Source organism: Calidris pugnax, unplaced genomic scaffold (assembly GCF_001431845.1).
Source record: "Calidris pugnax isolate Ruff unplaced genomic scaffold, ASM143184v1 scaffold27, whole genome shotgun sequence".
In the NCBI taxonomy this organism is placed as follows: Eukaryota; Metazoa; Chordata; class Aves; order Charadriiformes; family Scolopacidae; genus Calidris; species Calidris pugnax.
The window spans coordinates 15,190,839-15,207,309 of record NW_015090893.1 but is presented as its reverse complement, the minus strand read 5'-3'; the positions used below and the strand labels follow the sequence as shown (position 1 = coordinate 15,207,309).

General features: G+C 40.3%; 1 protein-coding gene across 1 annotated transcript in view; it reads right to left on the bottom strand.

Annotated features, from left to right (window-relative positions):
• TRPC7 (transient receptor potential cation channel, subfamily C, member 7) overlaps nucleotides 1-16,471 on the bottom strand; it is a 70,553-nt gene that overhangs the window by 16,419 nt on the left and 37,663 nt on the right. The window contains exons 3-6 of the mRNA XM_014947800.1: nucleotides 15,717-15,881; nucleotides 9,824-10,040; nucleotides 4,735-4,968; nucleotides 2,242-2,506 (exon numbers count right to left, since the gene is read on the bottom strand). Coding sequence (XP_014803286.1) covers nucleotides 2,242-2,506; nucleotides 4,735-4,968; nucleotides 9,824-10,040; nucleotides 15,717-15,881 — 881 coding nt within the window. The remainder of the gene's footprint in view (nucleotides 1-2,241; nucleotides 2,507-4,734; nucleotides 4,969-9,823; nucleotides 10,041-15,716; nucleotides 15,882-16,471) is intronic.

The following is a 16,471-nucleotide window of genomic DNA, read 5'->3' as shown; positions in this document are numbered from 1 at the left end:
CTTTTCATGAATAAGTTAATTGCAGCAGGGGCCTGCCACCTTCAGCAAGGCCCACAGGCAGCTCACGAAAAATAGAGAAGGAAACATTGCTAGAAATGGTAGCTGCTCATCTGCCAATATAACCTTGTCATTAGCTTATTAAAATTGTTTGAGACTCTATACCTCAGGGTTTTAGCTTGTTGAATGAGATGGCTGAGAAGGATTTTGGGGATGAATGTTAATCTATTCTCTTTGTTTCATATGATGAAAGGGTTCGTTTTCACTGATTTAACACTCCTGTGTGTTTAAATAATCAGAAGAAAGTAAGTCTTTTTAAATTCTCTTCTAAATAAAAGGAAAAATTATGCTTGTGGAAAATTTGCATCCTAACAACATGAAGTCCTGCCAGGATAAGTAGCCACCAGGCTGAAGTTAAGGAGGAAGAGCACTGCCTTTTCACAAGGCTCTCCCCAATCCAGACACCCCTCGGGCATTTAAGCAGTCTTGACTCCAGTGAATAGTCATCATTTTAGTTAATGTTTGCTCATTATTGCCATCAAAAGATAGCAAATACTGGAAGATCCACTTAGGTAATGAGTGTTAATGAGAGAGTTACTGCACTGCATAAGAGACTGGAATTTGTGCTCTAGTGATGTGCCTGGGGGATACCATAACTGAGGGTTACTGTGCCACCAGGCAATCGATGATGGTATTGACTCAACTTCTCATTAAGTCTTGTGCTTCAAGGGCATCTCCTTCTCTTCAAATGAGAAGCAAGGCACATCCCACACACTCAATTTTCTTCTACCTTACAGAGTACAGATAAATATAATTGTGTCTGGCCTTATAAATTTTTCCATTAAAATGCATCCCGAGCTTAAAGGAGAGGTGCAGAAGGCATATTTGGCTGTATTAGAGAAAGTAAACGTTATGTTACAACATGTATGTCACACAAGAGGGGTGTGTGGTAAATCTGGCTCTTGTACATTTGGAAGGAAACAGCCACTCACAGGACAGAAAGGATGCTGAAAAGGTCATTTCTCCTAGAGAAGCTACAAGCTAAGCCCTCAGTTTGCCCTGTGACACGTCAGAGAAATGGCACATCAAATGCCAGCTGCTGCCTGCTCTGCATCTGGTAAACGCCGTGGGCTCAGGCATGGCGAGTGTGGCACGGTTGCCTGGAAGTCACATTGCAGGAAGGGGAAAACATTACGCCAAGCTTTCCTTTTCCCTTACAAATGGCTATACGGGAGGGAAAGTCCCCACTGTGTCCCTAAGGCAAGTCACAGTGGTTCTGTGAGACACAAAGCTCAGTGCCACGGTGCGATGCTGGTGCTGCATTGCACTACAAGAAAGGAGACTTTCCTGTGGATGCATGGGATATGTCCCTCAGACACAGCAGGGCACCCGGATGTCCCATCCTCTAAAAGCTCCTTCAAGACCTCAGCGTCCCCTGCCAAGGGCTGGGGCTTGGGTTCCCGGGGTTGCAGAGAATCAAGGTTGCATTTTGTGCTACCTCTAAAGAACTGTTTCAAAAGCAGCCTCAGTCTGAACCTTATTCCAGAAACGTTTGCCAACCCCTTTCTCTTCCTGACATCCCTGACAAGGTGGAGACAGGGCCTCTGGCACAGCCACCTCCACAGGGCTGTGGCCACCCAGCAAGTGCCCTGTGTGACCCAGGCAGACCCATTGCCCTGCGTGGTCAATAACCTGGTGTGATGCTCTGTGCAGCTTTCACATGGCCTCTGCTGAAAAGTACCCAACCAGGATTAAAGAAACACAGCCTAGGCATCCCGGTTTGTTTTGTTGTTTTGAGCATCACAAGTAGCAGCTGGCTCTGCAGATGTGCACCTAATAATCACTGCTGTGCTCAGGTGGTACCCTAAACCAGACATCACATAAGCAAAATCCTCCCTTGTTTTAAATACATTTCAGCTTGCAGTTTTAAAAACAATAATCTTAGTTCTAACCTCTTCTCCTCTGCTTCTCTTGACTCATTAAACTGAACATCTCACAAAATGTTTTTTCAGATCTGTTATTTTGATTTCCAGAAATACCCATTTCTGAACCACACATCTCCCTACGCTCAGGCCTTGAGCTGGCTGCCTGGGCTGGAGGCTGTGCTACAAGTTTCCTTGGCAAAACCTGGATGTTCCTTCCCCACATAGCTGGAGTAGAAGCTGTCTGAGCAGCCCTGGCAGCAGCAATGGACTAGGATGGATTGAGCCCTGTGAGAGCAGCCACTTTTCCATAGGTACTTACGTTGTAAACGCAGGGTTGTATTTTGCACCCAGGTAGTAAGAGTAAAGGTTGAACATTCCAATCATGAAGGCCAGGAACACCATGATGAAGATGACCATGAACTTGAAGATATCCTTCACAGTCCTCCCCAAAGAGATCTGCAGGGGGCCGAAGCTTTCGTTGGCTGGAAGAATGTAAGCAATGCGGGAGAAGCTGAGTACCACAGCTATTGCATACAGTCCTTCTGAAATGATCTGAGGATCCGAGGGAAGCCACTTGTTCCTGGCTAAAACAATACACGTACATTAGGCATTAGTAACAAAAAGTGTTAGGTGGAAGTTATGATGATAAATGACCCCTTTTTCAAGACTGAATCTTGGTTTTAGCCAGGAGTTAAAAGAAAAAAAGGATTGTAACAACTGGTCACTGAAGTCCTCAGTATGCTGCACACGTAGGGGTGAGAAGAATGGGTTGTATTTTTCACATGGGAAAGCTGAGAAATGAGCAAGTCACTGGGATTTACCGAAGTCACACAGCAAATAAAGAGCATGGCTTTTAACAAATTTGATATTTTCAGTTTTCTAGTTGAACATCAGCTGTGCTGTGGCTATTCCATCTGAAGCTCTTGAGATAGAGAACCAAACCCACAACACAGTGGAGTTTCGCTGTAGATTTGGATACATGGCACTGTGTCAATATTTGGAAGGCAAGCATTAAGAAGACTGAGATCTATACCCCTACCGTTAGATAAGAAAGTTCATATTTGTTCAGATAAGCAGATATATCCATCAAGTGTATCATTTTCATGTTACAGTTAAATTAAACCCAAGTCTTGCAGTCTAGTCACTCCAATATTTTTACTTTAAAAAGCTTCATGTTGATACCAGATATACATCGTTTATTTAATCTACTGAAAATTTGAAAATTTATATTAATATAGCTTATAAGTGTCCTTGCATCGAGTGAGCTTCCTGATGAAATGGTTGTGACTCAGAGCTAAAACATGCGACATCTTTAAGGACACAGCAGTAAACTTAGCATTATTTTCAGTAATCTGAACCAAAGGAAAAGTAGCAGATGGAGGAATCTGCAAGATCTGGTTGTGACATTCTGTTTTGCACCCTCTGCACTCTTGTGTCATGAACTCACTTTAAATGAGTCAAACCAGAGAGAGGAAAACCTCAACATCACTTCAGAGGCAGGGCAGGAAGAGAGAAGCTCATCTTCAAAGGGGACATACCAAGCAAGAGGCTGAGCTGGTGTGATCAGCTCATGGACCCGCCAGGGAGCCTGTGGCTGTGCACCCTGATTTGGGGTCAGGGCACGTCTCTGGTGCCATATGGTACCCACCTACAGTGGATGAAGTCTCCTGTCCCAGATATTCCTCTGCAGCCCAAGTTTATCGCTAGAATAACTACCTTACAACCCTCAGGAGCAAATGGCACTCCTTTGTGCCCAGCTCTCTAGGTCCTGAAGCCCCTCTGTGAGCAAAAGCCCCCAGGGATTTTGCTCAGGGCTACCTGTAAAGCTTGCAGATGCATGCAATGAATCCACTCCCCACACTGGGGTGCAAAACTCTATTCATTTGTGGATATAAAAAACCCAAGCATTTCAGCCAACAAAAATCACGTCAAGGCTATACGACTGCTTGCATTTCCAACTGTTAGCACTTATAAATGGTACGGGCTGTCCAAAAATAAAGTTTTTCTCTTGTAGGAGCACCAGTTTCTGGGTATAATTGGTGGTTGCATTCCCATTATACAGGTGTTGGACGTATCAGAGGTGCAGAGTACACCAACAGTTAGAAATGCAGCTCCAGATTCTATGTTTGTTCACACATCTCCCCCCTCCCAAGCTTGGAAAACCAATCAGGTTCATTCATCCGTAATCTTAATTATATTCTGCTCGCTTGCAGTTCCTGATTATTTGTTGCTCAGGCTATTTTGTCAGGATGTGATTAACCTGAATGTAGCTTTAGCACAAGATCAGAGACTGAATGAGGCTCAGATCCCAATTCTTTTTTGACCATTTAGGGAGATGGCTGGAATGGGTAGATCTGAGAAGAATAATTTGGTTTAATTCAAAAGAAACTACACAAATATCATAAAAAAAAAAAAAAAAAAGCTGCTTTCAGCACTGCACACATTAGCTTAAAAGAACAGGAAGCATTAGATAGCAAAAAGCATCTTACCATAAGTAAAGTAAGCGACTTCAGGGGGAAGGGTGACATTATTGAGGTTATCATCTTGAACGTACTGATCTACATACTGTTGTGCTTCGGTTGCCTTGAGAAAAGCCATGAACCTGGCGGTGAATGATGCCACAAAGATGGACAGCATCCCAAAGTCCAGCAGATTCCAGAGATGCAGCACGTATTCGCGTGGACCCTCTTCCCAGATCTCCTTGCATTCTGACCATATCATGTACAAAAAAAAAAAAAAAAAGAGCTGCTTTCAGCACTGCACACATTAGCTTAAAAGAACAGGAAGCATTAGATAGCAAAAAGCATCTTACCATAAGTAAAGTAAGCGACTTCAGGGGGAAGGGTGACATTATTGAGGTTATCATCTTGAACGTACTGATCTACATACTGTTGTGCTTCGGTTGCCTTGAGAAAAGCCATGAACCTGGCGGTGAATGATGCCACAAAGATGGACAGCATCCCAAAGTCCAGCAGATTCCAGAGATGCAGCACGTATTCGCGTGGACCCTCTTCCCAGATCTCCTTGCATTCTGACCATATCATGCCTGTGGAAAGGCCAGAGAATATTTAACTGGTGACCAGAGAAGGTGCTTTTTGTATTCAGACAGAACTATTTCCTAGCTATCAGTGGCTTCTAAGACCAAAGCAAATAACTCTTCAATTAAACTGAATTTCTTGAGAATTTTTTGTGCCATCTTTTCTTAAAAATTATTAAAAACTTTAAGCTTATATGTCCTTTTGTTCATATGAGGTATAAATTTCAAAATTTCACGATATAATTCAATCATAAGGTAGATTTCTGGTGATGTCATAGAAAACATGGTTCAGAAATACTGAAGACATTAGAAAATCCTGCTGCTAATCTATTTGGAAAAAATGTAGATTTCCTCTCGTCCCCAAAATCTCATTGCCGAACAGTGCTGCTGCAGATGGTATTATCACTCTACTGGTTTTCCTCCTTCCTAAAAACAGTGGATGGGTCTGTTTTGAGAACGGAAACAGATCTTCATGAGAGAAAACCTGATCCAGGAGTAAACACAGTATGATCAGAAAAAAGGTAAGACAGAAGTTCTGCCCTTGCAGTACTTCTTATAAAGTTTTCTATATTAAATAATAATGAATTCCCATACATTAAAGTCTGATCTACCACTTTGAAAACCTTGAGTTTAGCCTGAATTTATGATTCCTCTGACAACAGACTCACAAATAAGCCTAAATGTCAAACCCAGAAAAATCAAACATTTTGACATCCCTGTCCTACTGGGAGAGCTGGGGAGGGCAGTTGAGCTCAATGGGCAAACTGAAGCCAAAAGCTCAGTTCAAATCCCTCAACTTGCCCAACTTTCAATCACAGCAGGGGTGCGGACCCAGAATCTTGCTTCTGAATAGTTAAACTATTGGAATATTTAAATGTTTCTTGTACTCTACCGAATTCTGTTTCCATAGGAGCAGCAAAATGCATGTCTAATCAAGCAGGAGCCGTGCCTGCCAATTTCCATGTGGCCTCCTGCAACCTTGTCCTTTTTGTGAACTCTTCTTCATCCTCTTTACTGGAAGCTCTCGTGGTGTGGCATGTCAATGCATTTGCTCAGCTACTTCAGAGACTCCTGGAAGCACATGGTGTCCCAAGAGGCACAGTCGAAAGCTTGGTTATAGGGAAGGAAACAAGTCAGCGTGAAATCTTGCCGGAGGCTGGAGTGTGAAGAACTGCCACAGTCAGTCCTTGTGCATGGGGAAAGATTTGAGAGAAAAAGGAAAGCTAAGCTATTGATGGCCAAGGTACAGCTAGCCTATGACCTCCATGGCTCTGGAATGTCCATGCAGATCCTTGGAGCTGTATTTAATATAGGTTATGCCCCATATAGATCTGTCCTGGGAGAGAGTCTGAGGTCTGCTACGTGCTGAGCAGAGCCAGAGGAGCGCAGGAGAGGAGACTTCCAGCTCTTCTCCTCAAGTCCACAGGTGCTTGGCTGAATGAAAGCAGGAACTTCATCCCAAGCCATCATTCACCATGAATAAGATTTAATAATAAATTGTCTAATGGAGAAGGTGGAAGAATTGGTTTCTCAGGAACTGTCCCAGTGCAAGGATGAAATATTAAAGAACCATTTCTAGCTAAAAAAAAACAGGTATCCCAGAAGTGATAGATAGGGGACATTAGCCCTACGCGTTATGCGTGCATGTCATATAAAGGTACTAAAGCACTTCAGGAAATATCACAGGCATGGTAACACTGCCAACCAGAGTACTTGTTCACTGACACCCAGAAATGTCTTTTCTGGTTTAAATATTAACTCTCCCATCCAAATTTATTTCTAATCTTGGTTACTTAATATACCTAAGTCACAGATTAATGAAGTAAGGAACGTCTAAAACTGAGCAGACTGACTAAAATTAGAATCACTCTGTGAAAGTATCACAGTATTGGCCTATAATTTACATCATTCTTTTTGCCAGCTGAGTGGCAATCATTTTTCATCCATACATATGGAAAAATGTCCATCCAGGACAAGTAGAAAAGTTGCAGTAATTATTCGGTCAGTACTACTGAGTAACTGGATATACATTGTGAGGGAGTAATTCAAAGCTTCTCCTTAAGAGAAAATACTGAGAAGAGAAAAAGCAGCTAAAATTCAGGGGACGGGAATGTAAGAACAGAAATAAGGGAAGGCAACAAGGCAAAGCAGATTTGCCAGGATGTGATTGCATTTTAATGTGGTGTTTCTGAGGCCCCCGATGGGTTTGGCAGAGGTCATCTCCCTGAGTTCGATGCACAGAGAGATGGGATATGAACAGCTTCTGCAGGTCTCTTGTACCTATTCTCCCACAGGAGGGATAATCAGAAATGTCACCTTGAGGTCATTTCTGGTTTCAGCAGGGGAAGGACAGTCAAGCTATAGGCATAACCCATCTGGAAGAAAAATGGAAGTGTGCAAGAAGTGCTGTTCACCACCTGTGCACAAAAAGGAACAGTTTGTCAGATTTTCATATCCACTGGCCTGGTACATAAATCACGAGCAGCTGATGTTGGAGAGCTGCCTTTGAGCCTTCCTGGATCTGCCAAAGGCTGTTGGATTAAGAAACAGAGTTGTGCTCAGACTGAGTCTACACAGAGCTTAACAAATACTTGCCTTTGCTTGGTTTAGTCCATTGTTCGCCTGCATTACAAACAGTTGGGAGCAGAAGATGGCAATGGCATCTTTTTGCATAACCCCAGTCTGAAATTCTTCTACTGGTAGTTTGCTCTTAAAATATACACACGTGGGTCAATTTTCCTATCTCCAGCAAGATTAATTGCAGGGAGTGCTATTACAGGTTGTGCTCACTCGCGGCCGCACTATGCTATGCTAATGTATCACATTATCCTCGAATAAGGCTATTCTGAACATGCGTCATAATTTTATGGTTGGCAGCCAGATAACTCAGACAGCCAATTTTCTCCCCAAAAAAGAACCAAGATCAGGGACCTGTAAACTAATTTCTCAAAAATAGTCTGCTCTGGTTGGAACAAGCAGTGTGTCATCAGCATTCATCAATGCTGCCACAGTAGGAAGGAGAAAAAGGAAGGAACAGAAACAGAAGGAAGGGATTTACAAGCTGAGAATAAATAAAGTTACACTTTTTGATTGTACTATGAATCGAAATGTAGGTAGCACACCTACACTGTTGAGTCTGCAGACAGCAATTGCAAGTGTTGCCAAGCAGGATTAAATACAGCTATGTATATTTAGTGTACAAGAGTTAAGTTTATTACACTTCAGCGTATACTTACTGTCTACTTACATTTGCCTCTTTGGAAAAGCATCTTGGCAACTTTACCAGTGGTATTTATCTATAATTTACTTGTTTTAATTACATTTACACTTACATATACATACTTATAATACCTATAAGATTTCTGTGCAAAAAGGCTGAGCAGTCATCCACCGTTAGTGCTTTTACAGTCCTTAAAGTTCAGGGTCACATACGGGGCTCAGCATGTGCCCAAGTCCCTGTGCCAACTGTCTGCAGGCCACGTGCACCAAACGTTCACCTTAGTGTTGCTGCGTTATTATATGAAGCTTTATGTAGGCAGACAGGTAAAATGGCCAGAGAAGACTGTCAGTGCTGATGTAGGCGGTCATTAGAAAATCTCATTATATTCAGAACTCTCTACAATGAATCACCTTTCTTCTCCCAGAAAAGTGAAAACCTTCTCTCTAAATGAAATGTTTTCTTCATCTCTCAGGAACTCACCAGGCAGACAGATACCTACTGCCTATGAGAAAAGAATACCTAGTCTAAAATCTAATCATCTTGTCCAACTGCTTTAATATCATTTTAAAAATATATCTTACAGACTCTATCCAGTCTGGCATCTATTCATTTTTTTCTATCCTAATATCCTGTATGGGATTCTGATTATTGCGGGGACGGGGAACAAAGAAATGGTGGCCAGGAAGTCATCAGATAGAGCAGCCCTATCCTATTTTTCAGGGGAGTTTAAAGCCATCAGTACTTACACAACCATGGAATTATTTGCTGCAAGAAAAGAATCAAAATCACGGTGATGAGTAAAAATAGAAAGAGAAGAGGTAGACAAAGATTCTGCAGAGTTGATAAGCTCAATTTCTAAATAAAACCTTCTGAGCTTGTTTAGATTAGTGGCTCAATGTAGCTGACCTGCCAGGAATAAATCAGGCCTACAGGAAAAGTAATACACCTGAATTTGCCAAAAACTCCCTAGAAGTTTAACTTGTGCACATGGCATACTTTTGCACTTGAAGGGTTCATCCACGTGAATCCCTACTTCATAATTATTGTATAACTTAATTTCTTTTAGAAGATTGGAGCACTGTGCTGTCCTCTCACCAGCAACAATTTCAGACTATGCATTTCATAATACCCAGCTCTTCTTTACCGAGCAGTTTTCATCGCTAGATCTCAGAGTGCATTACAAAAAAATAAATAACAATATACCTATTTTGCAAATGAAGAAGCTGAGGTTCAGTGAATTCTAATAACTTCTCATGGCAGGATAATAAAACAGGCAATGTCCGATAGTGAAGCTATAAGTTTCTATGACTATTATTACCTTCTTTAAGATGCAATGATTAAAACAACAGAGGCAAACAGACAACATCTATAGCATTCACCATGGGAAGTGGAAAATCAGGAAAGTGAGAATTTTGTAAGCATCATTCAATACTTTCAAAAGCAGTGACCAAGATCAAAGTCTTCTTTGATCCTGTTTTAATCAAAACACTTCCATCAACCTCTTATTTAGCCTCATGGTCGTTTGCTTTCTCTTTTGTTTATGGGTTTGGTTTTCTTTTCCTTTCTCTTGTCACTGTCTATCACGCTATTTCTAGTCGTGCTGAATTTCTCTGAGGGACTTGTAGACATTTTGGTTTTGCTTACCCAATACCCACTTCATGATCAGTAATTCTGTCCATGAGAACTGAGTTGTTTTGACTCTAAATATTTGTTTTGGATGATCCGTGATGGTCTCATTGGGGAGATTTTTCACTCCTTCAAACCGATCTGAAGCATTCACTACTAGCAGCCCAAGGAAGATTGTGAAAGAAACTGCATGTGCCACAAACTTCATGAAGGGACTTCGGAGGGTCCGTCCCAACTGCAATGAAACATACACAAGACATAAGATTATTTTTTTTCCCCTCATTCACCTTTTCCCTGTATAAGTTTTTTCCTGTAAAAGTTTGAACCATTTGCCCAAGGTGAAAAGGATTCAGAAATTAATTCTGAATCATGAACTAAATGGGGTTTACATTTGTTCAAGATCCTCTTTGCTATTACTAGACATTATGCATTGTAGTTCCAATTATGGCCTTTGGATAATTTTCTATGCATGGAAGTATATTATATCCTTTATACTCACATACAATATCTAATTGTCCTGGCCATATGGTAAGTGGAAAATGAAGAGACAGGACATTTATCTGAGACATGTTTGTGTGTATGTGTGTTATATGAGTGTACTCATGTTTGTCAATATAAATCCTAAAGATGGACCCACTTCTCATCCTCATATCATTGTTATATATTGGAATCTTCTATTAATGCTGAATTCTTGGTTCATTAACAATGTGTAGGAAATAGCCTTCTGTTTAAAGATTCTTTGGCAATGTTTTTAATATGCTTTGATATGATAGTCTTCTCTCATAATTACTACGAAAGCCAGAGATTCAACCCCAGAATACAAGGATTAATTTCAACACATTAAGACTCAGGGCAGCAGATCACTATAGCTAATATTTGTTCCATTCTCCTTGAAAAGCATTGTTTGCTAATTAATTCAAATAACACTCTTTTCATCTTACATTTTATGTGATCTAAGAAAACATTACTCCAGAAAGACGGTAGAGTAGAAGCATTTTTAGGAGTGCAAGGACCAATGCCTGTGGCGTTGGACAAAACAGACAGGAATGGAAGTGTTGTCCTCTATGTGCCCTTTCCAAAACCCCCTGAAACAAATGGGATTTTTTTGGCAGTATATTACTCACTTATTAACTTCCCTTGATGATAAGGTAGCCTCAAAATTTTCTTAATATCTACTGGCTTAATAAGAATTCTGAAAAAGGACTGAATGAAATTCTCTGTTTTCTTACTTATCTCCAATAGCAGCTTTGTTCAAAGGAGCCCAGGTCTCTGGTTATTTCAGGGCAGGAAATATTTTAAAAGCAGGGTTCTCTAGGTGTAGCAGAAATGTAAAGGAAGTTTTATGATTCTTGTTCTTATTTCTTCTCTGAATTTTTAAAATGTCAAATAAATCTTTCATGAAGTTGACAGAAGAGTAAATCCTATTGGAAAATTCGCCTGTTTCTAAATACCAGAAAGACTTTCCAATAAAGAAAATGAAAAAAATCTGCTCTATCCCCGAGCCCTTATTAACATTGCTTATTTCTCAGGTCAGTAGGATGTGTTTAAGTGGGTAGATATTGCACTGGTTCAAAACACAAGTTTCCTTAATCTTGCCTAGGAATATTATGGCAGATGTAGGAGTAAATGAAGTGTGTTAAAACCAGTCACAACCCTTGTGATGCCACTTCCCTCCTCTGCTGTAAACCTTGGTGTAGTGTTACTTCTCAACAGCTTTTTATGGCTGGTGGTAGATTTACATTTTGTAGCAGAACTTATATTTCCAGTACAGAGCTGATGGGATGATGGGATATGTTTGAACAACGTCCCATACAGCAATCATCTCAGAATTTTTCCTCATATGATCTGTCTGAGAGAGCTCAAAGAGTGTGACTAAAGCATAACAACAACTATGGGTGTATGGGACCTTACCAACAAAGTTTTTAAAAAGTGCATTTGCAGTCTGTACAAGGCTAATTTCTATCCTGAATTCACTAAAACAGAAAAACCACTTTCTATTGAACCATGAATTCTCTCAATTTATATTTTTCTCTCCAAAATTTTCTGCTCTCTATAGAAACTTTAAAAAAAAATTACCAAAACAAAACAGAGACCTGAGATTAAAACAGTACAGTCTCATTTATCAGAGAATTAATCCCATGTATCACAGAACCAAATGAATTCTCTGGGTAATTTCACTTAGTTCTCTACTGATTTAACAGAAGTCTGCATTTAGTCAGTGTTACATCAGCCTTTTATTCCTTTTATTACTGTAGAAAATTTACAATTTTTTTCTTGAGCTGCTGCTTTTCATATCTTCTCAGAAATCTGATTTTTAGCTAAAAGCTACAGGAGGTGAAAGTGTTGACTCGAATATTCTGTAAAATATTAATGAAGTGTCAATTTTTCCAGTCAGCCTAATGCTTTATGACAATAAGATATATTTTTCAAGCAAGATGATATAGTTAAACTCAAAGTGCGTAACTACTGGGATGTACCAATTTCTCAGTTACTTTTTTAAAACCAAAATATCATCTTTCATCAAACCAGGCTTGCAGGGAAGTGCCTGACTGTCACTGTTAAGGCAGAAACAGTGTGTGAATACAAAGGTTCATTTTTTAAATGGGAATTAATCTCAGCTCCAAAAGACGGGAACAAATACAGATAGAAACATCATAAAGAAAAAGCCATGACTGTTTTCAGTACTATGTTCACAGTAGAAGCATGAAAAATGTTGTTGCAGAAATTGTATGTAGCTTCATTACGGATGAAAATGCCCAGAGTAAAAATGTGGAGGTACAGATTTAGGTGGAGTGAACCATTAAAGTTCCAATGCTTAAATGCTGCTGGCTCTGTCCCAGCGGGAGCTACGGTCCATAAATCCCCAGCGTGGCTACTCCTTGAAGTCCTACAGACAGTCCAAACAGTCCTGCTTGCTCTTGTCATTATATTTTGGGGCAGCAGACTGTGCAATTTTTCCATTCTACCTCTTATCTTCTCTTCTGATCACCAGTGAAACAAGTTTTGGGCACCAACACATAAAGCAACATTTCATTTCAGAGTCACGGTCTCTATGAGATGGATGAGTCAACACAAATATTCCAGGATAGGATGGGCTTACACTCTGCTGGTCTTGTCAACAGTTTGTGCATCCAGAGGTGAATGAACGACCTACACTAAAATTGGTTTTAATAAAGACAGCTTTGTGCAACTGAACGCAACAGAAGACTTAAGAGTTCAGTTGCAAACTCCAGTTAATACTATTTACTAATTTTTCAAAGGTGGTATTTGGTATGGTGTATTCTAACTCCACAGAGCTTTATTAAAGAAAAAATTTCTGATATGGAGTAAAGGCTTAAAAACATATTCCTCCTCCATACATCAGTGAAGGAATTATTTTGAGACATGAATTACTCTACTACCCTATGTGAAACTGCAGAATTTGACCAATACATCTTAAGAACATGACACACAATAGTAATGGCGAGGACAGTTCCTATAAGCAGTATTCCAAATTACAGAATTTTTCATTTTTCTCGCTGTCTTAGCCCAGAAACAAGCCCTGAGTCATGACTGGCCATCCGTGTGCTTTTTAAAGTCAGGCCTGATTTGATTTACGTTAAATATCTTAGATGATTGTTAATATGGAAAAATTATTTCATTACCAAGTTGTGTAACATCAAGATTGTTTCCATGACTCAAAAGCAAACAAAACACTTGTAAAATTGACCAAAACAAAATTGGGCTGCCCAGAACATCCCACGCAACTCTTCTCTTAACATCACTGTCCTTTCAGTACTGCCTCTGTAAAATAGTCTGCAATAACACTCTGAGAAGATACAAGACTCATGCATCAACCCTCAGCCCTTGAAGCAAACAATGACAATTTTGGGTGAGGTACCAATTTGTGGGGGAAAAATGCATTCATTATTCAGTTATTTCTATCACAGGCCCCAATCAAAAATCAAGAGTACATTGTTCTGATCAATGCAAACCCATGCATTAAAAAACAATTCCTGCCTGAAAGAACTTTCAATTTGACTTCATGATAGAAGGCTTAGTATGGTTTTTCACAGTCTAAAGTGGGGTGAAAAGAAGGGGACATTAAAAAATGAGAATGCACAAAAGGTTTAGTGTAATGAAATCACAATTGAGGAAAAGTTAAGATTTCTCTATTTTTTTTTTAATACACCTACCTCAAGAAATTAAAACCAAGTAACTTTCTCAATAATTTCTTACTTCTGCTGTAAAACTGATTTATTTTGAAATTTTTGCCTGTTTCTTTCCCCTTATTTTTTATGCTTTTCATCTAAATTCTCTACTTATTTCTAGTCCAATTGTTCTCCCCACCTACTGCTAAATTCAAATACCACCTCTGTAATTCTGAGGATACACTGCAAGTGTTGCTATTGGCTGGTGTGCCAACTCCCAGCACAGATTCAACAGAGGTGAAGGAAATTAAACAGCTTCATAAATCCTGGCTAGACTGAGTTCTGACATTATGGATTCAACATGGTAATTCCACACACAAAGTCCCTCTACGATTTAACCAAAACCACCCGCAACACAGCCTGGCTTTCACATGCACTTCTCTGTGTGAAACTCCAGAGTCCTGTCCAATATTCATAAAAGCTGTGGGGTTTTGTGTTAATACAAACTTTAAAAAAAATGAAGTTACATTCTCAATTACTCTAAGAGAAAGTACTTTTCTTGGAAATATTTTGGAGGACACCAAGCATCAATTGTGTTTTATTATCTCAGATGTTCTGGAAGACTGTTTTCAAAGGGTTTGTCTGATTGCACCTACATAAATCTTTTCAAATTGGAGTCTTTCCTTATTACGCATCCATGGATCTATAATTTCTTGAGCTTGACAAATTTAGAAAGGATTCCTCACTGGCTTTTAAAGGAAATGGGAGGAGGTGCTTTCAAGACTGAATAAATTACCAGAGCCAGGGGTAATTTTGATCAAATTTAAGTACCTCTGATAAGCCTCTTGCTGAAGACCTCTACCTCGTAATGGATGATGCTGCTGGCTATTGCTGAATGTGAAATGATCTTCTTCCCTGCCACTTCTTTCTTCTGTGGCAAGAGTAGTGAAATAGCTATTTATAACTCAGCCACACACCTATTTATCTCCACTTACTTGAGCAGACTCTTTCAGGATTAAAATCTCACTCCAGATTTCATAGCACAGACAGCTCAAGCTTTTACCTAAGCCAATGGTTGGCTCTGGTTCTTTGACCTCTAGGTCTTGGCAAAACTCTCCTGCTCCATCTGATGCTGTGAGACATACCACAGCCACATTTAGGTACACGGCAGTTTTCCAAGTTTCGTCAACTTTTCCCTCAAAATCATAAAGATTGTGTGATTGAGTCTAGTCTTCTCTGCAGTGCTAAGCAGTCCCCTGTGACTTGCCAGAGTTTCAGGCACATGTGCCATAAAAATGTCCCTCTAACAAAAAAATACGAGATTAAAAAGAAGAAGAAGAGGGGAGAAAGGAGCCCTGAAGAGGGGAGGAACCTGCAACAAAAAGTACTTAAAAGGAATAAGAGTTTAAACATCGGAGTTGCTTTTCAGGGCAACAAAGCTTTTCTCCTTTAGTTGTTCCCCATTTTGGTGGTTCTTCTATTCTTTCTTCACCCCACTCCCATGATGTTATCTCCTATCCATTCCTTGTTTTTCCTATTCTTTTCTCATCACCCACTGTTTCACTCTCTTCCTCCACCATTATTACCTGTAAAGATGAACCTCAAACTCTGTTGAATAGCTCCATTTGTGTATACCAAGCAACAGCTCAGGTTTGCTCTCCTCTGGGGCACAGAAGACAGCATGAATCACTTCCCAAAGGCATTATAGAAAACCATGTGACTTCATTCCAGACCCTGGATAGAAATGACCATGAAAAACAGGCACCTTAATGAGTTTGTACCTTGCTGCAGGGAGCAATCCAGTAGGCTATGGCGAGGAAGGGCAGGCCAATGGAGACCCCAAAGACAGCCAAGAACTTCACAGCTATAGATTGCTGCCGTAAGCCTGAGAGGTTTTCATACCACATGGTGAGCAATTGCTGCTGGCAGTTGGGGTGAGCAACAAACTGTAAGAGAAACAGAAATGGAAGTATCAGCAACACTGTCTGAAGAGATTTCAGTGAGTAACCTGCTAAACTTGCCAGTGGAACAAGACAGGGCATGTCTTTGTTGTCCAACACAGCTTATGTTGTCACAAACAGAAAACTGCAAACCAGGCACACAAAATCCCCAGGTACTGACACAACGTGCTTCACTTCTGCTTCTTGTCTTCTCTAGAGAAAAGTTTTGTTAGACGGCAGAGCGTGTCTAGGCCAAAACCCAACATCCATCAGTAGCCACCACTGACAAAATGCCTCTGTTGGGTCAGCATTTACATCTGGGACAGTCTATGGCGAGGTTCAGAGAAGACAGAGAGGCAGTTTAATGTCAAGCTGAAAAACACCACTGATAACTTGGTAAAGACACAGGCCATTGAAATAGCAGCTTAACACAGCAGCAGTATCACATTGTTCTATTCACTGCACATGGACCCGAAGTGAACCATCCCCATGGTTCTCCTTCTTCTGTAAACTATGAGAGGTCTGGCTGGTATTTTGCTACTTTAAATGTTTTGTCTCTGATTACCTTTCAAAAAATGACAGCTCTTTCTTTACTG